Here is a 25,163-nt window from a genome sequence, read left to right on the forward strand (position 1 = left end):
AGGACATCTTTATTCCTTATCCCAGTGCAGCTCCCTAGAGCAAGGTGATAAGTTCAGGTAAGGTGAGTAGGCAAGTGCTTGGGCACACTCTGCCTCAAGGCTGGCTGTGTTAGTGCCTCTAGACAGAGGATTGCTGGCTCCTTACCATGAGGCTGAGAAGGAAGGAATGTGTAGAGCTCCTTTTTAGTAACAGTTGAGCTTCTGAACAGTCCAAAAGCATAAAGTTGTTGTAGATTCTCATGTATCTGATGTGGTGGAGGTTTTGTTGGCAAGTGCTCCAGTGGCCTTTTTTGACTGCAGGAAGAATGCCAGCAGAACCAGCATGGACACTGAGAAGAGCTTTTCCTCAGGAGCACAGGAGCAAAGGGATCAGGCCCTGAGTCACATTTTTTGTAGTTCCACAGATCTCAGAGCTCAGGCTGTGCTGGTGTCCAGCACTGCTCTTAGGAGAGTGCTTAGTCACTGTCTTGTAGCAGTAGGGCTGTCAGTACCAACAGAGGGGCAGCTCTGGGGGCAGATTCCTGCTGCTCTCTACTCCCAGCAGTCTGAATCTGGTTCTAAGCCCCAGCTGGAGCGCCATGGTCTATTCCTTGCTGCCCAGCCCCACAGCTGGGATCTCGCACTGTCTGTACCCAGCCAGACTTGCTGTGGGGTGCCAAGGGTAAAAGGGTAATACATGAGCTGTGATTTGGAGAGGGTTTTAATTTCTTCCTGTTTTTTTCTGTTTTGTTTTCCTTGAAGGTCTCCAAGTTGCCAAATCTCCGCTCGCTCAGTCAGCTCCTCCTCCTTGACATCATAGATTCCTTAGCTACTCACATCTCAGACAAGCAGTGTGCAGAGCTGAGTGCAGACATATGACATGCCTTGGGTAATCCACCTTCTCATTTGTTCCTGAAAAACACTGGCACTTTAGGGCTGGCTCTGGTTTACTGTTACTTATGGAGTAGCTCAGTATCTGCACACTACAGCAGCCCTGGAGGAGCAGGGACTACTGAGGTGCTCTCTCTGGATTTGCTGGGTTTGTACCTTTATGCAGTTGTTTGGACTTCGTTACATTTGTTACCCAAATGTAGACTTGAAATCATTGCAGGCCTGAATTAATTCCACATGGTTTGGGGAGTTACTAAGTTCATAATCAAGCCCATTATTACTTTCATACTGTAAAATCAAGCAGTAGTGAGTAAGAGTCACTAATCCTTTGAAACACAATATTTAAAGAATACTATTTAAAGAGCTTCAGCTGACCCTGCCCAAGGGCTGTAAGGGGAAGTCAGAATGAAACTGGGAACAAGAGCACATGGTGTTCACAGGGAGACTGGCCCTTGGGCCAGAATGTAGTGACTTTTCAGAGACTCCATGGTGTGGATTAACAGATAAAGCCTTGTGCAACTGCCTAGATTGGTGAGCTGTAGAAATCCAGACCTATACTCTGCAGCAGGTCAGACTGAAAGATTACAGCAGTCCTCTCTGACCATCAAATCCATTACTCCTGTCTTGCTAAGCCTTTCTAAATCTATTTATTAATAAAGAATTAACATCTTTTTCTGGCATTTCATTATTGACTTGAGTTTCATTTTGGAAAAAAAAGTTAAAGAAAAAACGTTCTGAGCTTGATGAAGGTCACATTGTTAAAAATAAGTGTGTTACGTCTTGTTACTAATTGTATATTGAAATGTCTCTGTGAGCCCTTGCCTTTGCAGGAAGGTGAATGAAGGCAGAGTGCCGTTCCCAGCCATGCAGGAGCAAGCAGCTGCTGTTCCCTCCCCTTGCAGCCCCCCAGTTCTGTGCTGGATGCGTCCCACTCTGCAGAGTGGAGAGGAGAAGAGCTTCAACTCTCCTCACAGCTGGATGGTGTTTGTTAGAGAGCACCAGAAATGTGGTGTTGGTAAAGTGTCTGATGGTAGAACTGTCCCAGTCCTGCCCAGAATCCTTGGGGCTGCCTCAGGAGGGAGTGACAAGTTGGGAATCAAAACCTTGTCCTGCTCCAGCTGCAGGGGCTGCTCTCTGCTTGTCTGAAGTTGGAGTGGTGCAGGATCCCTGTTGAGGCATGCAGCTCCCAGCCCTCACATTCCCACCCTTGCAGCCATGATTTTCATTCAGTGAAGTGTTCCTGGAGCAGCAGTTGTGAGCTCGTCAGCATCCCAGAGCCTGACACACCTGCACGTGCTCTGCTGTGCCAGGGGTGTTGCAGTGTGTGCAATGGAGAATGTGTCATGTATTTCATCCAACAGAAGTGCTCTAGGGACCACCCTGTCTGTCTCCCTGATGGCTTGCTCAGGTGAGGCAGACCAGAGGTGACAGGTGCTTCTGAGAGCCAAGGGCACCTTTTAAACCAGAGGGACTGTTTCCAGATGCCTCATAGATAGTGGAGTCTCTTACCAGAGGTCATGATAATTGTAACTGACAGGCTCTGTGTTTCCCGAGAAACCAGACTGGCAGCTGGAGAAAGGTTCTATACTGCAACTTGTAACAACACTACAGTCTATTTCCAGTAATGCTGATCCACTAGAGGACACCCATTACCCAAGGAAACCTCATTCTCTCAGGCTGAACAGGTTGGCTTCAATCATGCCATGACCAGGCCTCTTTAGCTCCTGAGCGCACTTGTGAGGAAATCCACAACCTCTGCACCCTCTGAGCAGGCACTGTGGGGTCTTGGCTTTCGGGGATTTGGGCTCACTCATCGCTCTAGGGACCAGTGCTGGGTCAGAGATTTAGTGTGAAAACTTGTAGTCCATTGAGATTTGCTTCTGGGCTGCTGTTCTGCAGAGTGCCAAGACACCTCTCTGAGAGAACAGCCCTGAGTTTCCTAGGAGATCACAGGATGGGAGGTGTTGTAGGGGTCACACAGGCTGTAGGGTACAAGCTGCCCAGGGCAGTTAGGTGCTCCTGTTATCACCACCTTGTTATCATTATGGCCAGCAGGCTCCCAGGTTCCTGATGTTCCTGCAGCCTTGGGCAGTTTTGCACTGGACTTTGTGCATTAGATAAGGAAAAGGAACATTGCGGCTGTCCAGCTTTGCAGCTTTCCTACAGTCTCTGCCACATGCAGGCCCCACTGACTCTTTAAAGCCCTTGGGACTGCAGAAGGAGGAGCAGGAGCACCCCTTTCCTCCAGTGTGAGCACCAGCATGATGACAAAAAACAAGGTGGAGAAGCAATCCCCAACTCCTCTGGAGCAGCAGCTCAGGGCACTAGAGCCAGGAGGTCCCAGGTTTGCCACACCAGCTGCCCATGTCCCCACTGTCACAGGGGACCTGTGGCAGCTGGGTAGGAGCCTAGCAAGGAACAGTGTGAAGCAGGGCCAGGAGCTGCTCCAGCCCAGCAGGCGCTAAGGCCAAGCCCATCCCAGTGCCAGCATCAGGAGAAGCCAGCAGCACCCCAAGTGCCCAGAGCAGGGCTGGCAGTGGGCCAGGGAGTCACTCTAAGATGGCCCTTGGCTCACTGGGAACAGGAAGAACACAGAGAAAAAAATTACACATTTTTATAAGGAAATGTGCAGTGAGAGGGAGGCACTGAGGTCCTGCCAGCAGGAACACCGGCGGAGGGAGCAGAGCCCAGGCTGCCTCAGGCCTCAGCCCCACCCAGGCCCAGGATCTTCTTGACGTAGTTCTGGACGTTGACGTGGAGCTGGGGAGCCGTAGCAGAGAAGGTCTCCATGGCCAGGGCCCGGGTGGCCTCGGAGCCGCCCCACATGGCACGGTACAGGGGCAGCGTGTACTTCTGCTTGCCCTGCGGGGAGAGCGCAGTTACGGCCCAGACTCCGCCTGGCCCCGAGGGTGACGCCCCCCATTCCCCCCGTCCCCAGCACCTCCAGCCTCGCCCTGCTCTTAGCGAAGCACAGAGCACACGGCAATGGGACAGGGTGGGGAATGTGGCCGTGGGCAGCCCTTGGCACTGCAGCACCTGGACAGGGGAGAACACCTGGACCTTGGACAAGGAGCAGATGCTGAGAAGTTCACGAAGTTCAACAAGGCCAAGTGCAGGGTCCTGCACCTCGGTCAGGACAGGATGGATGGAGAAATGGAGAGCAGTCCTTCAGACAAGGGCTTGGGTGTGACCTGGCCATGTGCTCCCCCAGCCTGGAAGCCCAAATCTGTCCTAGGTTTCCCCCCAGCAGGGGGAAATTCTGCCCTCTCATAGGACCCCAACATTGGAGCACTGCATCCAGCTCTGGAGTCTCTAGCACAAGACACACATGGACAGAGCAGGGCCAGAGGAGTCCATGGAGCTGCTCTGAGGGCTGGAGCACCTCTGCCTTGGGGCCAGGCTGGGAGAGATGGCTCCAGGGAGACCTTGGAGTCCCTTCCAGTGCCAAGAGAGCTGGAGAGGGACTTTGGAGTGACAGGACAATGGGGAATAGCTTCCCAGTGCCAGAGGGCAGGGTTAGATGGGATACTGAAAAGAAATTCTTCCCTGTGAGGGTGATGGACATCCCTGGAAGTGTCCAAGGCCAGGTTGGATAGGGGCTTGGAACAGCCTGGGATAGTGGAAGGTGTCCCTGCCCATGGCATGGGGTGGAATAAGATGAGCTTTAAGGTCCTTCCAACCCAAACCATCCTGTGGGACTATCCAAAGCAAGAGCCAGACCTTGCCTCTCTGGTACTGAAGGCCCTGTGCCCCACGCCCTTCTCTCCCCACTGGCATGCTTCTGGGCACTGCCACCACTGCCCAGGGACAAACCTGGCTGTGCAGGAAGTCCTTGACTTTGCTGTACTCAGCCTCCATGTTGTTCTTGAGGACAATCTGGCACCAGCGCAATTGCAGCTCAGCGTTCTGGGCCTTGGAGATCTTGGGGTACATCTTGCTCAGCCTTTTCACATTGCCTGTGAGAGGGGAGTGGTCACCATCCTTCACAGGGCTCTGAACCAGCTCCCAGCCCCTGCTCCCAGGGAACCCTCTAAGTCTATCCCAGCTGAGCTGCAAATTCTCTGGGATCCTCCCAGCCTTGGGTAAGCCTTGGCCCCTGCTGAAGTCATCCCCACCCCCAGCTCTGGAGCACCCCAGGCACTTGCCAGCTCTGGGCAGGACAGTGCCCATGTTGGACCTTCCAGGCTGGGCAGCCCTGCAGGGCTGTGCGCTGGTAGCTTGGGGTGCCAGCACAAAGTGAGGAGAGATTCCTCAGCAAAGAAGGCAAGGAGAGTTGCGGTGACATGGGGACATGACAGCCCAGCGGAGCCAGCCTGGGGACAGCAGGACTGCACATGTTCCCATAAATCCAGGGACATGCTTCCCCTGGCTCTCCATCCCCCACCACACTGAGGTTTCTCTGGAACAAAGACCCAGTTGGAGAGGGGCTGATGGCCACACACCTGTGTGTCCTCCCAGTGTGCCCTCGCATCCCCAGACAACTGGCTGGACTTGGGCACATCACCCTGTGTCTCCTCCAGGCACCAGAGCACTGAGAGTGTCCTGTCACTCACCCTCAGGCAGGGGGGATTTCTGCAGGACCTGATCCAGGAAATAGACCAGCTGGTACGTCCTCCAGCCCGTGATGTCCACAGCTTCGATCGCCTCCATGTTCAAGCCGTCAGCTGCCCACAGCTTTGCCAGCTCATCTGCCGGCCTCATCAGCTGCTGCCCCGGCGACAGGTCAGGCAGGTAGGGCGGCCAGCCCGGCGTGTTCAGCCAGCGGTCAAATTCAAACCCTGCAGTGAGGCAGGAGGGAGAGCTGGGCATAGACCTCTGAGCCCCACACCGGGTGCTGCTGCCCAGACCCCCCCCCACAGCTTTCTCCCATTGTCACTAAACCTGCCCGAAGACAATGACCACCCAAACTAATGGGGTGAGGCCATCAGACACACGAGCTCAGGGTGTGCTTGTGGGTATCAGTCCCAGTGCCACCAGCGGGATGAGCTGACTCCGGCACAGAAAGCTCCTGCCAAGCTGGGATCTCCAGCAAGGCCAGGCCAAGCCCAGAGTGCTGGCTGGGCCTGATCACCAGACTCACCAGGCTAAGTCATGGACACCCTGTGAAACAGCACCCAAGTGCAGAGCAGGGACTAGGTTTGAATGGAAAAAAATCAGGCTTCCCAGCTGGGCAGCGCCATCCGTGCCTCCAGCATCTCCAGTAGAACACCCCAACTGACGTGCAAAGGCTCCGGGGGACATGGGCGACTCTTGACACCCGCGGGTGGGGAGCTGTGAAGTGGCAGCCCCATTTCCTGGCCAGGATGGTGCTGTACTGACCTGGGATGGAGTCCACACCTTTCTCCTTCAGCTCTGGGAAATACTCCAGGAAGAACCCTAGGGTGTCATCTGCAGTGATGCTCTGGAACTTGAACCGGTTCACATAGGCCTGTGGGGACGGATGAGGCTGATGCCAGACACTCTCACCCCGGTCCCTACAGGGGCTGCCCAGCCCCCTGCCTCTCCAGGGATACCCCTCAACATTCCCAGCACCTGCTGCTAGCATGAGGCTAAACTCTGCCTTCATCTTACTCCCCTATTCACATTCCCGTTTCCCACCTCTTCTTCCTCTCTCCAGCCACCCCCTCAGCCTGTCCTTCCCAGGATCCTGCTGTGTCCTGGCCTCCTGCCATGGCATTTTAGTTAATTTTGCAGCTCACACCCACCTGGAGGAAGGCATCAAACTTGTTCTGGTTGCCCACAAGATGGGCCAAGTAGCTAACGAAGCAGTACCCCTTCTCATAGGGTGTTTCATTGTATGTGTCATCTGGATTGACACCTAGAAAAAGGCAAAAACCTCAGAAATCCTCTGCTCACCTGCAAAACAGCCCTCACGTGCACCAAGATTTCCCCCATCTGTGCTGATCACAGCCTGTCCCAGCGGTCCTGCAGCCATCATCTCTTCCGGGTCCCATCACCCATGCTGGTGTTATTGCCAACCATGGAACGGCCTGGCTCCCCCAAGCCCACCTGTCACTGTCCCACTCCTCCAGAGCCCAGGGACACCCCACAGACCTACCTGGCTCAATCACCACCCGCAGCTTGTTGAGCGGATGCTCCTCCCCTGTGGCGTCCATGTGCTGGCGCAGGAGGGCCCTTCCCGTGGCAGCCTCCAGGCAGGTGTAGGGCAAACCTGGGCAGAGACAAGCGGAGGCGTTCGGGGAGCCCAGCCAGACCCCTGTGCACTGCGGGCACAGCGGGCGCTGTGACGGGAGAGGAACAGCATCAGTGCCTGAGCTGGGAGACCAGGAAACCAATACACGTGGAGTTGGGATGGCAGAGCTGCAGGGAGGCACAGGGCAACCCAGCCTCAGGCAGCGAGAGATTTTTTGAGCCACTTAAATTCATGTGGATACAGCAAATTGTGCTGGGAGAACACAAGCTTCTGGACAGGACTGTGTGTCGAGGGGAGGTCAGGACAGCTGGTATCAGCTCCACAAGGGAGCTGCAGGAGGATGAGGAAGGTGAGGCAAGGACACAGTGCCCACATTCCTGGCAGGGGTTGTGGGGAACTGTCCATCTCAGAGCAAAGGCTACTGGAAATTGCAGACTGGTTTGGGCTGGAAGGGACACTAAAGATTATCTTGTTCCACCCTCTGCCATGGACAGGGACACCTTCTACTAGACCAGGTGGCTCCAAGCCCCATTCAGCCTGGCCTTGGACACTTCCAGGGATCCAGGGGCAGCCACAGCTTCTCTGGGCCACCTGTGCCAGTGCTTCCCCAAACTCACAATATCTAATGTAAACCTACTCTTTTTCAGTTTACACAACCCCACAGGGCCTTGCAGCTGCTGCCCTTCACCTCTTCTGAGATGCAGTGCAGGCTCCATCCCCACTGGCACTCAGAGGGATGTGCTGAGCTGTGGGACACAGCTGTGGGACACAGCCCCCAAACCCCCACAGGCAGACACAGCCACACACCGTAGACCTCAGTGGAGATGCGTCTCTGGGCATACATGGTGAAGCCCTCGTTCAGCCAGAACTCGCCCCACGTGGCATTGGTGACCAAGTTGCCAAACCAGCTGTGGGAGATCTCATGGATGATGACGTCCACCAAGGAGCGGTCCCCAGCCAGCAGGCACGGCGTGACGAAGGTGAGGCAGGGGTTCTCCATGCCACCAAAGGGGAAGGAGGGCGGCATGAACAGGATGTCGTACCTGCCACGGAAGGCTGGGCTCAGACCCCACTCCTCCTGAAGACAGGGCTGGGGACAGAAGGAAATTCTCTCCCTGTCCCTGGAGAACCAGATCCTTCAGGAACCTTCCAGCCATACCTGCCCCAAACATAAGGTCCGAAGAGCTTCTCTCCAACCACCAGGAACTCCTCAATCACCCCATCGTACTCCTTCTTGGCAGCCTCAATCAGGCAGGGCTCGGCCCAGACTCGGCTCCTGGCCAAGTGCAGAGAAGAGGAAGTTTAACCATTAGGGGACTTTCACCTTGTTGCTTCATCAGACAGAAACTGCACAGGTTTATTTCAAAGGAAAAAAACCTGCTGATAAAGACATCTAAAGAGGCCAACAGTGCAAATTGCTGTGATTTGTTTCCTTGTCTGAATGTCAAAGGACTTTTATATTGCTGCAATGGCAGCCAAGAGCTCAAGAAAGCACCAGCATGTGAGGAAATGTGGGATCCTCCATGCACGGGGACCCACTGCCCTCATTCACAAGCAGGGTGACATGAGCAGAGCCAGGGACCCTCCTGAAGGTGAGGGGATAGAGCATCAAGAGTCCTGTGAGCCCACAGTATGGTGACACAGACAGGGACTGACTGTGCCATGTTTAAGGCCAGTGTCTCTGCTCTCCAGAGCCCTGTGAAGCAGGGAGAGGCAGGAGGTGGCAGCCACAGGAGCTTCACCGTGCAGTTCCCACAGCTCTGGAGCCTTCTTGAGCCCCTTACCTTGGGCCAACATCAGCAGATACAATGTCCCCAACAACCAGAGCAATCAGGTAGGAGGGGATTGGCTGGGACATCTTGAATACAAAGGTGTTATCCTTCTGTTTCTCCCAGGTCATGGCACTCATCACAGCTGTGAAGCCCTCAGGCACCTGAACAGGTGGATAAAACCATCCATTAGACCCACAGCATACACAGTGGGAGGCCAGTTAAGCCAACTGGGACACCACAATGTCAGATGTCAAATGCATCCTGGCCTGAAGGTGCCACGGCCATGGGCACTGCAGGCTTTAGGGAGCAGAGCAGAGCAGGAACACCCCGAGCTCCCACTTGGGATCCCAGCTGCATCCCTGCAATACTAGGATACCTGGAGCTACCTCCAGGTGCTCCTGGAGCTACCAGGAGATAAGAAAATGCTGGAGCTGAAGGTGTGGAAGGGCAGAGGATGCAGATCCCTCAGCTGCTGGCTCCCCTTCCAGTTCTTGCACAACAATTCATTTTCCCTGTTCCCAAGCCAGTGTAGAACCCATGGCCAATCCACTAGCCTGAGCTGAGCCCAGGGAGACTGATCCAGTGTCCCTATCCCAAACAAAAGGTGCACAGGGAATACGGTTTCCTTGGTTCAGAGCATCACACCAGAGCTCAGCAACAGCCCCATCCCACACTAACCCTGTGGCACCAGAGGGGCTCTGCCCTGGGAAAGCAAAATAAATCAATCCTGGCATCACCAACTGTTGCCACCATGTGCCATTGGCACAGGCTTGGTGTCACACCATTAGGCAGCTCCCCTTGCCCACAGCAGGCCACAGCATCCCAGTGCCAGGGTCACCACATGCCCACACACAGACAAGGAGAGAATCTGGATTTAGTGCCATCTTTGGGGATCAGTAGCTGCTCCTTCCTGGAAGTTTGGCAGCCCCAGAACTGCCACCAGGACTCAGCATGGCCCAGCACCACCAACCTCCTCCAGCTCAGCTCCTCCTGCTACAGATGCCAGGAGCTTGGGCAGGATGGCCAGGCTGGCTCATGCACCTGCTCCCATCACTGCAACTGGGGAGAGACAGGAGCACCCTGGGACTGCTTGCATTCATCCAAAAGGGCATATGAGAGAAAAACAGACCAAGTACAGATGAGTGATTTCTCAGCTGGGGCCTGAGGAGGAGGGTTTGAAGCAGCGTCCCCACTCTGATGCCCCAGTGCTTTGGCACATTCCCTGCAAGGGACCCAACAGCTCAGAATGGTTTAAGCTGGAAGGGACCTTAAAGCTCATCTTATTCCACCCTGTGCCGTGAGCAGGGACACCTTCCACTATCCCAGGTTGCTCCAAGCCCCGTCCAACCTGGCCTTGGACACTTTACCATGGTTGCTCTTGGCAACCTCTGCCAGGGCCTCTCCACCCTCACAGGGAGGAGTTTCTTCCCAACACCCCATCTACCACCGCCCTCTGGCAGTGGGAAGCCATTTCCCCTTGTCCTGGCACTCCAGGTCCTTTTCCTAAAGTCCCTCCTCGGCTCTCCTGGAGCCCCTTTAAGCACTGAAAGGGACTCTCAGGTCTCCTCAGAGACTTTTCCTCTCCAGGTGAACACCCCCAGCTCTCCCACCCTGGCTCCAGAGCAGAGGTGCTCCAGCCCTTGGATCATGCCCATAGCCTCCCTTGGACTTTCTTCCCCAGCAAACTTTGCACTCATGGAGCATTTTGCTCCTTGGTGGGTGAGGGAATGGCCGGTGCAGCTCCTGGGGCTCTGCTTACCTTCACAGTGGCTGAATAGGTGAACTTGACTGAGGGGGTGTCGAAGCAGGGGAAGAAGGACCTGTTGAGGACAGCCTGGCCCTGTGTGTACATATAGGGCTTCTGCTTCCCCGCCGTCTGCTCAGGGGACAGCCAGCACACCTGGGGAGGCACCAAGATCCCAGTGAGGGGCGGCTCGACCACAGCTGCTCCTTACAGAGGGAGCTGGGAAAGGGCTCCTCACCCGGGGGTGCTCTGCCCACCCCAGGCCTGGTGTCCCCTGGACCACCCCTCAGCTCCCCCCGGGTCTGGCGGCCCTCAGCCCACACCCAGCCCTCTTGTCTTTGCGGGCCTGGGTGTCCCACCGTGCTCCGCGTCCCTTCTACCCACCCGGTCACCCTCCGGGCTCGGTATTGCCTCGCCCCAGCCTGCTCTCTCCGTGCCCGGTGTCCCCCAGTGTCCCCCTGCTCACCCGGGTCCCGGTGGCCCCCGGTGTCCTCCCACTCCCCCTCGGGCCCAGTGTTCCTCGGTGTCCCGTGGCTCACCCCGGGCCCCTCGCCCGCCTCGTAGTCGATGAGGAGGGTGAGCAGCTGCCCGGCACGGGGGGCCTGGGGCAGGGCGATGTGCAGGGCGCTGCCATAGCTGGCGAAGGGCCGGCTCTCCACGGGCAGCTCCTGCCCGGCCGCGTCCCCCGGCCCGCCCGGCGGCGGCAGGAGCGCGGCGCGGCTCACGGCCAGCGCGGGGTGCGCGTCCAGCCGCAGCTCCGCTCCCGCTCCGTCCCGCTCGCACCGCAGCTCCAGCCGCGCCCGCCCCTGCAGCCGCCCCGCGCCCGCGGCCGCGAAGGACACGCGCAGGTCCAGGTGCAGGTGCCGCAGCGACCACGGGCCCGCGCTGCTCGCCGAGGCCGCGTCCCGCACCGGGCACACGTCCGGCACCGGGGCCGCCATCGTCGTGCCGGGGCCGGGACCGGGGGCGGGACCGGGGAGTGACTGGGGAGGGACCGGGGCTGGGCTCCCCGGCGGGGGAGGAGGCGGGTCCCGTCCAGGGGAGGGCGCGGGGCGGTCCCGGCAGCGGGGAATGGAGAGGCGGGGAATCCACGAGTGGGGGATGGAGGGGACCCATGGGAGGATCCATGGATGGGCAATGGAAGGGACCTACGCGGGGATACTTCGGGCATCCTTGGATGGGGGATGGAGAGAAATCTATGGATGGGATCCATCGGGGATCCATGGGTGGGGGATGGAGAGGCATTTATAGGGTGGATCCATGTGGGGGGGATCCGTGAAGGGGGGATGGAGGGGAAATGGGGTGGGATCCATGTTACGGGGATGTAGGGGGACCTGTGAGGGACCTATGAGAGTTCCAGAGAGAATTCAGAAGGGGGGAATCCATGGGTTGGGCAGAACCAAGAGAGATGTGGAAGAAGTAGGGAGGGGAGGAATTCATTTGGGCAGGAATTAATCTAGGAAAATCTGTGGGCAGGGATACATGGGGGGCGAGGGGCGGGCAGCAGAATCCAGAGGTTGGGAATTAATGGATCAAGGGAGTTCATGGTGAGGCTCCCCTGGACAGGAAGGTCTATAGGGATCCAAAATGGAATCCATTGCAGGGTCCGTGTTGGGCTCCACGGAGAGAGGATGGAGGAGAGGAGCCAGCACAGGGATCCGTGGGAAGATCAGTGGGAACTCGAGGAAGGATATGGATACAGATCCGTGGGAAGATCAAGTGCGAGCGGATGTGTCCAGGGTCGAGGATCCATGTGGGATCTGGGGAAATACACGGGGGATCCAGAGAGGGTCAAGATCCATGGGGAGGAGAGCCAGAGCCGAGGGTGAGGTGGGACAAGATCCAGAACGGGAGTCAGGGAGGGATAGAGGGAGAGATCCATGGCAGGGGGTCTGGGGAAGAAGGTGGTGGCAGTGGATGGGGCCGGGATTCCTAAGAAATTCGCTGGGGGAGTCCATAGGGGATCCGGATGGGTACTTGGGAGGGACAATATCAGGATCCTTGGGGAGGGGATAGAGGGATGATCCACCGGGGGGATCGTGGGGACATCCGGGGAGAGTCAGGAGGGATATCCAGAGAGTACCATGGAGGATCCCCGGGGTCAGGGCGGCCATGTGGGATCCATGAGAAATCCAAGGAAGGGATGTTCCGTGGGGGACTGGGGCACGTCCATGGGGTTTCCCCGGCTCAGGCTCCGTTGCCGGTTCCAGGCGCCGCGTCTCGGCAGCCGAGCGGCACCGGGGGCAGGGGGACCGGGCGGGGCCGCCCCCAGGGACCGAACGGGGCAGGGGTAGCCCCGCACCCCCCTCTTCGGGCCGAGGGTCGGGGGGCCGGGGGCCAGGGGCCGGGGAAGCGGGGACGGGGCGGGCACCCCGGGCGGCCGGAGCGGCGGGGCCGGGCTCGGGCCTGCGCGACTCCTCCCCCGGCCGCCGGCCCGGCCCGCGCGGGTCCCCGGCCGCGCTGTCACTCCGCGAGCGCCGGCGGCTCCGGGCGCTGCCCGCGGGGCCGCGCGGGACGGGGCGCAGCGAGCGGTGAGCGGGGCTCCGGGACCGGGGCCGCGGGGCACTTCCCCATGGGAGCGGGGAGACTCGGGAAACACGCCGGTGGGAGCGGGGATGATGGGGAACACCCTGCGTGGCCCTGGAAGGCAGGGACACCCCGGTGGGGAGCGGGTCTGACACGGAACACCCCGCCAGGGACTGGCGGTGGCATTCGAGGACACACCAGTCGGGTCATTCTGCGGGAATCAGCGTTGGCAGAGGAGACAACGGGTGGTGATGGGGGGCACCCCATCGGGGACTGGCTAGACACAGTGGGAGCGGCAGATGATGGGGAACACCCTGATGAGGACCGAGGTGATGGGGTCATGCTGCAGGGAACAGCGGTGACGGAGAGACACGCTGGCAGGGACGGGGAGTACAGGCAGCAGCTGTAAGGGCTAGCACAGCCTGACACTCGGGGTAGCCCCCACGTCCCCTCTCCTATGTCCCACAATGTCCCCACCTCTCCGCAAAGACTCTGTTTCAGCAGTGGAAGCCGCAGCGTGACCGGGCTGGCAAATTCTTGTGTCCCAGTGCCTTCGGTGCCCCCTGGACAGCCCCAATTCCTGTCCCCGACAGAGAAGGGCTGCAGGAAGATGCTGTGGTGCCTTCCCAGTTCAGTCCTGGGGAGCACAAAATGGTCAGCAAAGGGTGACGGAGGAAACCGAAGCACAGGGAAAATGCGTGTCCTGCTGCCCCACATCTCCTTTCCACAGGCAGAGCAGGTCGGTGCTGGCAGATCACGGTGTTTCCCTCATTTTTGACACGGGAAAGGCTGTAGGCATCCATGGGTGCTTCCTATGGGGATCCTCCACCACCTGGGGTGAAGGGGCCATCTCCACGCTCCTTGGAGCTCGGAATGTTGCAGCCAAACTGGGATGGCACAGGACAGAGGGAAACTTGAGATGACTTCATCGCGGGCTGTGCCCCATGAGACACGGAGGTGCCCGTCACCCTGTGCGAGGGAAGCGGTGAAAACACATTGAGTGCATGTGCCAGGACGACTCTTTTCCTGGATTTCACCTAGGAAAAAAACAACTGGGAGGGGAGCCAGGGAGTCTGGGTGTGCTGGGATGCCAGGCACACCGCCAGCCCTGCTGGATCCCCACGACTGCCCAGAGTAAGCGAGACCCCGTGCAGGCAGGACTTGCCCATGGGTTTTTGGGGTGCTGCCTGCATTCCTCAAGGTTTTGTCGTAGCTGCCGTGCCATTATCCCTGGTGCCAGAGAGGGTCCGTATGCTCACAAGGGGATCACAGGGATGGGGCAGCTCCCTGCACCCCAGAGCAGCGTGTGTTGGTGTCTGTGTTGTTGGAAGGAGGGGCTGGACCCCCCCAGTTTCACAGCTGGGAGAGCTGAATCAGGAAATCCCGGCTGGCCCGGCCGGATCCTGGCTGAGTCATTTCGCGGCGCTGAGTAAGTGCCCGTGCCGGGGCTGCAGGGCTCCCGCGCCCCTCCGGGGGGGGCAGGGGCTGCCCACACATGTCCTGGCAGTGCCCCTGGCCCTGGCCTCGGGTCACTCCCAGCCCTGCCACCCCTGCGCCTCGGTTCCCCCCCAGCGTTTTCCTAGGACTGGATGAGACAGAAAGCTCCTGGGATGTGGACATGTCACACATCCCAGCATGGGAGCTGGCTCTGAGAGGCCAGGGAGAGGGGAGACAGGTTGGGTGGGAACTGTGGGACTCAGCTCTGGTGCTCATTGGGAGGAGAATGGTATCCCCAAGGCAGGATTTGGGATCCTCCTTCTCGTAAAGGGGGTCTGCAGTCTTGGTGTGTTGGGAGGAGGTTGGCATTGAGGAGAGGAGTGGGGGTGAAGAAAGGATGGGGATGAGAACTGGGATGGGAAATAAGATCAAAACGGGGACAGGGATGGGGATAGGGAAGGGGTGGGGATGAGACTAGATGAGATGAGAGATGCTTTGGGGGTGGGATGAGGATAGCGATGGGGTGGGGATAGGGACAGGATAGGATGAGATGGGGGTGAGGACGGGAATAGGATGGGGACAGGGATGAGGCTGACAGGGCTGGAGCAGAGCTTGGGGTGCATGTGGGGACATGGAGGGAATCAGGCTGGCCCCACTGGCAGCAGGATGTAAATAACCTGCCAGGACACGAGGTTTTTTTCCTGCTGCCCCCCCCCACCCCCCCATACAGCTCCACGGACAGGAAAAAGGTGTTTCCGCCTGCGGATGAGAGAGGGGCCCCAGGCCTGGAGTGGGATGTGGGGCCTGGGCCATGGAGAGGGGGATCAGGTGGGGTTGGATTGGGCTCAGGCTGGATCTTGGGGTGCAGCTGCTGATCCCATGGCTGGTGGGACCCTGACCTCAGTGAGGCCACTGCAGCCCCCTGGGCCCTGGCTGGGCTAGTGGCAGGAGCCCCTGGTGCAGGCTGACACCACTGTGGGGACAGGATGTGGTGCCACCAGGCTGGGGCACCCTGTCCTGTCCTCAGTGCCAGTAGCCAGGACAGACACCAGATGAGAACCCTGGGGATGTGTTCCTCTTTTCTGGCTGGAGCAGGATCCATGTAGAGCAGGAGTGGCCACTGATGGATGAGAGTGCCCCTCCTTGCCCATGACCCTTGCAGAGCCACTTCTGCTCACTGACCAAGCAGGATGTCCCCTCACCTGCATGTGCTACCTGGGGATGTCTGGCATGCTCCATCACCAGCAAAGTGCCTTGTCATCAGCCTGGGCTGGGGACAGGACACCAGTGTGGGACTGGGACATCAGTATTGGATGGAAGTCTTCAGCATTTGTTCCCACTACCATGTGAGCCTCCCTTCTGCCTTGCTGCTGGCAAATAGGTGACAGACACCCCTCAGCCCCTGTTTGGGGCATCCATTTAGGCAGTCAGGGCAGGGACAGCACCCTCTGTCTTCCCACAGCCCTTTGTGCTCTGTGCAGTGGGAAAAACAGCAGGGACAAGGAGGGAGCAGCTGGGATAACACTGCCTCTGCCCACTACCCTGTGCATCCCCAGAGAAAGCCGATCTCATGTGACTGGCCTGTCCCAGCTGGGCATGATCGATCCCCAAACCCCAACCAAGCCCAGAGAAGTGCCAGCCCCTGGAGTACTCTGAAGGGAGCTGAGACCTGCTGGGGCAGTCAATGGCACTGGTGGCAGTGCATGGAGAAACTGAGGCACAGACTGCAGGCAGGTGGCACATTGCCAGCTCCTCGAATGCTCCAGGTGTCAGATCAGCTACCATGCTGTCCCAGCAGGCTCTAGTGGCTTCCTTGGTGCATTTGCTAGCACAACCCGAGTCCTGCTCGTTAGGAAGCGACCTCTAATGAGTTTTGCCAGGTTGTGCTGCAGGGTCTGGGCAGTGCTATGGACATTGGCACTGCTGTGACTGACTGCCTGGATCAGGAGATAGATGCTAGTTGGGAGAGGGGCTGGCACGTGGCACCCATGACCACCATCACAGGAAGTCACAATAACCGGGGAGAGCAAGATTTTCATTAACCAGGGTGGAGGGAGGTCCTGGATGAACAGGGGAGGGTTCGAAGCTCTGCTCTGTCCCAGGGGGTCATGGTGGGGTAGGAGCTGGGGTGAGGCTGTCTCTGGCTGTGGGACTTGGTCGCTCTGCACTTCTCTGAGCTTGTCTGGTCAATGTTCCATCCCAGCCCCAAATCACCTGGCACCATCCCTGCCCTCGGGACTTTTATGAGGGGCTCTGAGTCACCCCATCTCGGGCTGCCATGAGTTTAATTGTGGGATCACATCCTGCAGTTCCCTTCCATGAGAGCTCAGCAGCAGGTCTTGGTGCCACTCTGACCCCTGCTCTGCTGCCACCAGGCATCTTATGTGGAGGAAACAGGTGGGGACAAGCCACCCATGCCCGGGGCGGCTGGGATTGGTGTTACTGTTGTCCCGCATCCTCTTACCGCCGGAGCAGGGGAATCGGGCTCCGAAGGTCTCAGCTGTGAGCGGGTTTGGAGTGGGAGCCAGCGCTCGAGTTAGCGCCTCCCACGGTTTGCCTGAATTCCCTGGGTTCCCCTGCTCCCATGGAGGAGCGGAGGTGGAAGCTGGGGGAGCTGGGGTTGTGCTCGTTCTCCCTTCGCGTCCCCACATCGCATTCACGGCCCGTGCGGATGCGGCCGGGCGGCGCCGCCTCCGGCAGCGGAAACTCCCCCTGGCTCAGGGCAGGGCGTTCAGTCACGACTTCTCCTCCACCCCTTCTCCCCCGCCTTCCCTTCTCCTCGCCCCTCTGGGCTCTGCAGCCCCTCCTCGCTCCCTGCTGAGGCGTCCACAGCAGGGGATGTGCAGTGTGGGGCGGGCGAGAGAAGGAAGGAGTGCTGCCCTTCTCGAATGGGCCCCTCGCTTCAGGCAGGCAGGATGCCCAGGTGATGATTAAGGGATTCTGAAGGGATATTTGAGGGATGCTTGGGCTCCCCTCTAGGAAAGCCAGGCATCCTCCAGATGTGATGGCCTTATGACGGCTCCATTGGCTCCATCCTTTGGAAGGAAGAGGTTTAATTTTAGGTGTAAGAGAGTCGTGGGACTGGAGCTGCTGCCTGTGCTGGGGCTGGTGAGGGGTATTAGGGCCAGGGAGGGCATTGCCAGCCCCTGCCAACCCATTCCAGCCTCATGTATTAAGTAGGTGACAGTCCTCAACTCCCTTGGGGTGTTGGCATCATGGACGCACTTGGAGTTGTTCTGATAAACGCTGGGGATGTGGATCCCTCTGGAGAGGAGACTGTTGCAACACCCACACACATACACACCGCCTTCAGAGCCAGCAGGGAGGCGTTTGCCAGCAGCCCTTGTGGATTTACAGCTCACTAGAAAATCCACTCATCCCATTAAGGGCTCCCCGTGGCTTTTGCTTTCCATTGCAAATATCTGGTTATCCCAAGGGAAATCCCCTTTGGGTGCCAGTGGGTGTGTGGGGCTCTCGGGGCAAACCCCGCAGAAGAGTCCAGGCTGCAAGAGCGGCTTTGTTTATTACAGGACGGACTGGGAAGACCTGTCTCGCTTGGCCAGGTAAGACCAGACAGCAGTTTAGCTCATGGTGGGAATGGTCTGTGATGGGAATGGCCCATACTGGGGCGGGGATTGAGGGGTTCAATTTGGAATTGGATCCATGGGTTGACTTTCATTGACTTGGTTCATCACCCAAAGTAGGTTCAACATCTAAAACCACCCCAGTTTGGAGCTCTGCTGTGATGGTAGCACATCCTCAGCTCTGTGACTACTCTTGGGGCTTAATCTCCCACTTTGCTGGCACACCCTGTTGCTGTGTCCCTAGTGATAACCATCCCATATTCCCAGTGGTGTTTTTAAATCCTTAACCCACTTTAGAGGGGAAAATGCCTTTTTGAGTACCCTCATGGCTCACTTTGCCTGCTGTGTGTTGAGAGAGCTGAGTGTTGAAAGGAACAGACAGGCAGTGAGGGTCTCAACAGGGAGTGCTGGGTGTGCTGGGGATGCATTGCCAGTGCCAGGATGGGGGGGACAAGCCCAGCTGCTCCCTCAACCATCCTGACCACCCAGCACTCACATATGACAGTGAAGGTAGCAGCTTTTGCTGAGTTAATGTGTTTTGCAGCCCCGCCGTGCAGCTGCCTCTCCTCACCACCCCAGCAGCCAAGCCAAAATCCATCAGGGGCTTCCAGGTTTCACGGGTTGAGGACCGGGGGGGCCGTTTCCGCACAGCGGTGGCGAACGCAGACACCATGACATATGGTCTTGCTCAGTGTTCTCAGGAGCAAAGGGCCAGGTGTGTGATGCTGCAGGAGCACAGGGCTAAATAAACGATGCAACTGGCTCCATGGAGTTTTGGCCCAGACAAGAGTTCTGCTGAATGTCACTGGAGCTATGGGACAGCTCTTGGCCCAGGGCTTGATCTGGCACTGGGAGGTCTTTAGCCCCATGGCAGCACTGAGGTTTTGGGGAGGTTTTGGGAAGGTTTTGAAGCCCTCAGGTCATGCAGTAGGAGACATTGTACTTTGGCTATGGTACTGGATGCCGAAGGGATCCCGGGCTCTGCGGTGTCCAGTGGTTCGTGTGCTGGAAGAGGTGTCCACGGGGCTACCACCCGGCTTTATGGCTCTTGCCACACAGCATGAGAAGAGCAGGGGGCCGAGAAGAGTGGGAGAACCTCAGGCACAACCCAAACCTTCCCAGGCAACCCTTCACTGCAGGGCCATCTGGAGAGGGTTCGTTGGGATGTCACCCCACAGAGGGACAGCCCAACCCTTTTCCCTATGGGTGTTGGGGACACTGGGACATAACAGGCAGCACTGCTGGGGGACAGATGGCATCAGGCACCGGACAGATGGCTCCGTCCCAGACAGGCAGCCGAGGGGCCGGGGGCCTCTGGCCCTGGGCTGGTCCCTGGGGACTCCCTCTGCCGGCTCCCGGCTGGTGGCGGCGGCCCGAGGGGAACAGGCACCACCAGCCATAGGCGGTGCGGGCACTGCCGGCCCGGTGGGCATCAGACTGGGGAGGGGATGGACACGGGCTTGAGGACGCGACGCTCGTCCTGGAGGAGCTGCAGCGTCTGGGAGAGGCGGTACTGGACCGAGCAAAGTGACACCGGTTAGGCGGGGAAGGGTCACATCTGCTCAGGGGGTGGTACCCGGCGGAAGGGAGGGTGACAGCGGCTCGGGATGCGATACCGGGTGGAGGTGACACCGGTCGGGGCGGGGGGTGACACCGGCCCGGGGGGGGCGGTACCAGGGGGCGGTGCCACAGGCGGAGCTGTCCAGCACCGGCGTCTCCTGAACGGTCTCAGCGCCAGGGGCTGGGGACGCCCCCGCTGCCCCCCACCTCTGCCGGGCACTCCCCACATCCACCCGCCGGGGGTCCCGCCTGGGGGAGGGGACACAACTGTCCCGGTCTCCTGGCTGCGGCTCGGGAGGTGTCGCACCCGCCGGCAGGAACCAGGGCTGTGAGAGACTGGAGTGGGAACGGGCTGGGGGAACACGCACGGGCCGTGGCGAACCGGGCACAGGGTGACCGGGATACCCCCGGGGAGAAGCCTTGGGCGTCGACAACCCTTGTCCAGCCCTTCAGACCGTTCCCCTTCTAGATTCTCACACAGCCCCTTGCACAGACCCGCGCACAGAGCTCCCAGGCTCCGTCCCAGCCCCAGACCATCCAGCCTCATCCTACAGCAGAATTTGTGCCGGGCACAGCCCAGTCTGAACAGAGCTCGGTCTGCTGGCCGTACTACGGGTCAGTAGCAGTGGCTGCTGCAGCAGGTCCAGCCCAGAGCTCAGCTTTGCTCAGAGCCGGTTTTATTGAAGTGGGTTAAGTGGCTAATGGGATTGCTGCAGAGGGGCTAAGGCAGGGATTAGTGCTGTGCTTATGGACTGGACATCTCTGAAAGTGTTCAAAAACGTGTGGATGTGGCTCTTGGGGACATGGTTTAGTGATGCGTATGGCAGTGATGTGTTAGCAGTTGGACTTGATGATCCTGGAGGGCTTTCCCAACCTCACAATTCTGTGATTTCTTTATGATTTCTCTCTGCTTGGATAACAGCTGATTTCTGTTCATCAGTGCCTGCCCCTGTCCATCTCCCAGCAGCTCCCAGAGCTCCCAGTATGGTGCTGGGGGGAACAAACATGCAGGACAAGCAAAGCTCTATCTGGCTGGTCTCCACTTCTACCTGCCTGCCCATCCACTGCCTGCACCCAGGAGAAGCACCTGCCTGCACCCAGCCTGACATTGCCCTCTGGAGGGGCAGGAGAGGGGAGCAGTGAGACCTCCCTGGGGAAGGACCAGCCTTGTGTCCTGGCAATGCAGGTGGTGGCAATGGCCCAGGCAGTGACATAGGCTGGTGGGCAGGCCAGGTCCTGGCTGGGGCACGGGGGCTGGAGGGCTTGGCCTGGTGGCTGAATCGGTGGCTTGTTCTCCTCTGAAGGCCCCTTTCTGCCCCGGCTCCTTCTGTTTCTCTTTGGAAAGTTTTATGTTCCTTGTGTCACAAGGACCCTTTTCTTTGTCGCTCTTCCCGAGCGTGCCAGGGAGGAGGTTGTGCTGGAGCATGGCCATCCCTTATGGCAGCTCAAGGCTGGATGCTGCACAGTGCTGCAAGCCTTTTGAGGGCAGCTGTTTCACAGCACCAGGACCTGTCCCTTGGCAGGGGCTCAGCTCCTCATGCCACTCACACCCTGGGGTTTACCCCTGGACCCTCCACCCTCACCTGTACAAATGAAGGATGCTTTGCAGCCCCTGAGCATCTCCCTGGGGACACCTGGCACAGTGCTGCAGCCCCTGGTGTTCCTGTGCTACCAGTCCCAAAGGTGTCTCAAGGATGATTCCAAATTTACAGAGCTGTTCTTCATCCCAGAACACCCAGGGAAGGATCCATCTTTCTTTTTTTCCTATTTATCAGCCTGGTTTCAGCTCTCTTACCCCTTTCAGAGGCTTCATCAGGGTTGGGAAGCAGGCACAGAACAGCAGCAAGGTGCCAGCAGAGGCTGAAGGGTTGAACACATTTTCCATCACTCCATGCTCAGAGTCTTGCCACATTTATCCTGGGACACGGGACAGATCCCTGACAGGGATCTAAGCTGTGAGAGAAGCAAATTTTATCTTGCTTATAGAAGTCACCCCCAAATGCTACAAAATACAGGGCAAAATGCTTGCAGAGCCATTTGCTGTTCTCTTGGGAACATGGAAGCCCCTGTGATTGAACCCCTCCAAGGCACAATGGTGGAGCCAGGGACTTCAGCCACTCACTGTAGCCCCTGTAGGGCTGGAGACTGTTCCTATCTCGGCTCAGGTGATGAACGGCTCCAAAGCAGATCTGCTTTGGTGCTGGGAATGCTCCAGTGACCCCTCTAGGTCATGGAAGTGGGACATGAAATGAGACCACGCTCCAGGTCCCTGTTCATTTCTGGCTGCTAAAGTCACGTGTGAGATGGATTTGGACACGAGGCTGAGGAAGTAGTTCAAGCTCCGGGCACAACAGATGCCTCTTTGAAGGAGATGCCTTCAGGGATGTGCTGGCTTGTGTCTCTCCTGGGATGAAGGACACAGCTCAGCCAAGGCTTCTCCTTCAATGTGAACACCTGTGACTCTCTATATGGCATCTTCTGAAGGGATCAAATCCCACCTCGGCTCTGGGATTAAAAACTGAAGTTCACTTCCAGACCTGAGCTCTGGAGGCACCTGGGATGAGTATCCTCTGCTCGGCTGGAAGATGAATACCTCCAGCTGTCCAGGAGGCTCAGCCCTGATGCCCAGGCATGGCTCTTCTACCCACAGCACTGCTGTGGCTGCTCCAAAATATACTCTGGTGCTAAAATACCTTGTGTGCACCTGCTGCTTTCCACTACCACAGGACCCAGTGATCCCAAGCTGGTACCCAGAGGAGTTATGGGGCCAAAAACTCACCCAGGAGCTGAAAGTCCCCAAATTAAAGCATCAGGTGCAAGTTCCCAGGGTTCATGTTACCTGGAGGGGGAGCAGCAGCCTGTTCCTGAGAGCTGTTCCTGGGCTGAAGGAGAAAGTTGTTTCCCTTTTGAGCTAATTACAAAGGAGCTGCTGGGTCTATCTGAGTCAAGCCATGACCTGCTTTAGTCAGGCAGAGGCAGCAGGATGCCAGTGTGACACAGTGTGACACAGCACGGTGGGGCACTCATCTGCTCCCCTGCCATCATCACACATGGGGCACCTGCCAAGGACACCTAGTCCTGGGGGCAAAGCTTGGATAGGGTAAAATCAGTCTGGAGGCAAAGGAAGGATTCTTTGTGAACAATGGGCTTGAATCTTGCCCAGGAATGGTTTTAGCTCCTGGTGATTGATGCTGGATGTGTACAGGGCTTCTGGGCAAAGGAGTGGCTCCTTCTGGAACTGCTGGGGGAAATAGGAATTTGGCAGGAGTTGCTTTGGTTTATCTCTTTGATGGCATCCCTGGGTGTGGGACCCCAGCATGAGGACCCAGCTGGTGTTACAGTCTGGGGGAGTGGGGCCACATCCACATCACCCCAAGAAACATCAACCAAGAAACCCATGGCATCTCTACAGCAGAGTAAAACCCAGGAAGGGGGGTCAGCAGTGCTTCGCCAGGCAGGAATCCTTGGAGACACGTGAGGTGTGTGTGGTGGGAAAAGGACTGCTCTGAGCCTGACTCCCAGCAGGCATTGGCATCTCCTGAGAAGCCTCAGCCCTGTGAGCACAAGAGAAGGATTGATTTTCCTGTGGCCAGCGTGGTAGCTTTGGCTTCTGCTGCAGCTGTGGCATCGCTGGTGGGCTCAGAGGGGATGAAATGGAAGTTGTGTCCACAAGAGAGAAATCCAAAGTGGAAAAAAAAATCTACAAAACAGCTGGTTACAGCCCCAATGCCACATGCCCAGGGAGCAGCAGGGCTGGAGGAGTGCTGCAGGCTGGTGGTGCTCAGTGGGTGCTGGGGAAGGTAGGGTCATAGCATAAATCTAGATGAAGATTTTGCCTCTGAGTTGGTTGAGGATGAGCTTGGGACAGATTTTATGGGATGAGGGGCAGATGATCTCCCTCTGCGTTAGGAGAAAACCTACCAGGACTGCTGGGGCTAGAGGTGTTTGTGTGAGGGACCTCGGGGTGAAATCGGTGTCTTGGAACCAGTGGTTTCATCGTCCTTGCACCTATGGGGAGGAAGGTTCTCTTATCCTTGGAAGTGTCCAAGGCTGGCTGGACAGTTGAACAACCTGGGATAGTGGAAGGTGTCCCTGCCCATGGCAGGGGGTTGGAATGAGATGATGGTCTGTTGTGTGTGTGTTGCTAGTGCGACAATGACAGTCTGTAAGGTCCCTTCCAATCCAAACTGTTCTGTAGTTCTATGAAGGTCTATTTGTGTTTGCACAAGGTGTTTTGCAGCTGAAGGCTGTGAACTGCTGTCCCCAGGCAGACCACTCTCAGGGCAGAGGCTGCCTTAAAGAGAGGGGAAAAATGTGTAGAATTGGGGTTTATAAGTGTGGGTTGTGGAGCACAGCTTGGGAACAGACTGGGGGACGGGGGGTAGTTGCTCTCTGCTGATATTCACAGCTGGTTTGGGAACATTATGCCCCCAAAAATGAGCTGGTGTCCAGTTGGGTGCTGAGCCTTGGCCTCCACGCTCCCAGGAGTGACCTTTGTAGGTGCTGGAAATCCCACTGGTGCTGGGAAAGCTCTGCCTGTCTCCTGCTGCCCACCTTGCAGCACCCTTGGATGTGGGCTGGTGCCAGAAGAGCTGGAGCTGGATCTATGTGCCCGTGTAGGAGTGGCAGAGCCCCCGTGCCTGCCTCCACCACACCTCCTGCAGTGACTCGAGGACAGATCTGTTCCAGAGCCCCCCGAGTGCCTGTCCCAGCACTGCCTCCAGCCTCCTCTGCTGTGCCTCAGGGCCATGACCATGGCAAGCAGAGACAGAGACAGCTCAGCTAGGGAGACATGCTGTGAAACATCCCGGTGTTCCAGGGAGAGCAAGCCCACAGCTGTGTGTCACTTTCCTCCGTCCCTTAATCAGAATCGCCTTGAAAAGACCTTTGTAGCTCCTGGCTGGCGCTGGAATTGGTGCTGCAACTCCTTGCTCTCATCCACTGCATCAGCCCTTCTCCCCGTGACCCACGGCTCCTTGATCAAATGATCCAGCTCACGTGGGTCTGGATAAAGGGAATTTGAATGTGTTCATCCCAGTGCTGCCTGTGGCAGGGACATGGTCATCCAGGGTGGGGAGAATGTGGGGCATGGTTTGGTCCTTGCAGACCCCCAAAAGCCTGGGGGGGGCAGGGCTTAGGGCAGCTCACTTAGGGGAAAAGGCAAAACAGGGCAGTTTGGGACATTTTTGGACTTTGTTCATGTAATACCCTCTGCTGGGCAGTGCAGTCGATGCAGGGCTGAGGCTGGGTTGCTGTTCCCACTGGCGTGATGGAGCCATCTCCCTGCAGCCCCACAGCTTCTCTCCAACTCTGCAGAAGCTGTGTCTTGGCTGGGTGGTTTGGAAGAGGAGGTGGGGGGGTACCTGGAAGGCTGCATTTCCCAGCCCACCAGGGACAGCCTCTGTGGGCTCCAGTACCCACCCAATATATCAAGCCAGCACCAGGTAGAGGGATCCTTATCATAGGTGACCAGCATAGAACTGATGGTCCCCACAGAACGCTCTGGGACCCCAAAA

General features: G+C 57.8%; 3 protein-coding genes across 6 annotated transcripts in view; 2 read left to right on the forward strand and 1 right to left on the reverse strand.

Moving 5' to 3' along the window:
* LZTR1 (leucine zipper like transcription regulator 1) overlaps positions 1 to 1,550 on the forward strand; it is a 36,837-nt gene extending 35,287 nt beyond the window's left edge. Inside the window, exon 20 of the mRNA XM_033080148.1 lies at positions 742 to 1,550. Within this exon, the coding sequence (XP_032936039.1) occupies positions 742 to 858 (117 nt within the window). The 3' untranslated portion in view covers positions 859 to 1,550. The remainder of the gene's footprint in view (positions 1 to 741) is intronic.
* A 1,919-nt stretch (positions 1,551 to 3,469) lies between these two features.
* LOC117007350 (arginyl aminopeptidase) lies at positions 3,470 to 11,481 on the reverse strand. The gene is made up of 11 exons (XM_033080423.2): positions 11,080 to 11,481; positions 10,556 to 10,696; positions 8,809 to 8,957; positions 8,184 to 8,300; positions 7,832 to 8,067; positions 6,929 to 7,042; positions 6,576 to 6,688; positions 6,190 to 6,298; positions 5,424 to 5,648; positions 4,684 to 4,826; positions 3,470 to 3,732 (listed from the first exon to the last, which is right to left on the reverse strand). Exons 1-11 carry the CDS (start codon positions 11,479 to 11,481, stop codon positions 3,568 to 3,570), a joined length of 1,914 nt encoding a protein of 637 aa, XP_032936314.1. The 3' UTR covers positions 3,470 to 3,567.
* A 1,551-nt stretch (positions 11,482 to 13,032) lies between these two features.
* NAV1 (neuron navigator 1) overlaps positions 13,033 to 25,163 on the forward strand; it is a 69,291-nt gene continuing 57,160 nt past the window's right edge. For all 4 annotated transcript variants that reach the window (XM_033080097.1, XM_033080098.2, XM_033080099.1 and 1 more), the window contains exon 1: positions 13,033 to 13,071. The gene's annotated coding sequence lies outside the window, so the exon portion shown is untranslated. The remainder of the gene's footprint in view (positions 13,072 to 25,163) is intronic.

The sequence above is a fragment of the Catharus ustulatus genome, chromosome 25 (genome assembly GCF_009819885.2).
Source record: "Catharus ustulatus isolate bCatUst1 chromosome 25, bCatUst1.pri.v2, whole genome shotgun sequence".
NCBI classification, from domain to species: domain Eukaryota; kingdom Metazoa; phylum Chordata; class Aves; order Passeriformes; family Turdidae; genus Catharus; species Catharus ustulatus.

Excerpts from the sequence above, each read along its gene's own strand:
- LOC117007350 (XM_033080423.2), bottom strand. The coding sequence starts at position 11,481 with ATGGCGGCCCCGGTGCCGGACGTGTGCCCGGTGCGGGACGCGGCCTCG. Across the intron at positions 8,958-10,555 it reads CCTATTCAGCCACTGTGAAG|GTGCCTGAGGGCTTCACAGC; the intron begins GTAAGCAGAGCC and ends CCACCTGTTCAG. Across the intron at positions 3,733-4,683 it reads AGGACTTCCTGCACAGCCAG|GGCAAGCAGAAGTACACGCT; the intron begins GTTTGTCCCTGG and ends CTCTCCCCGCAG.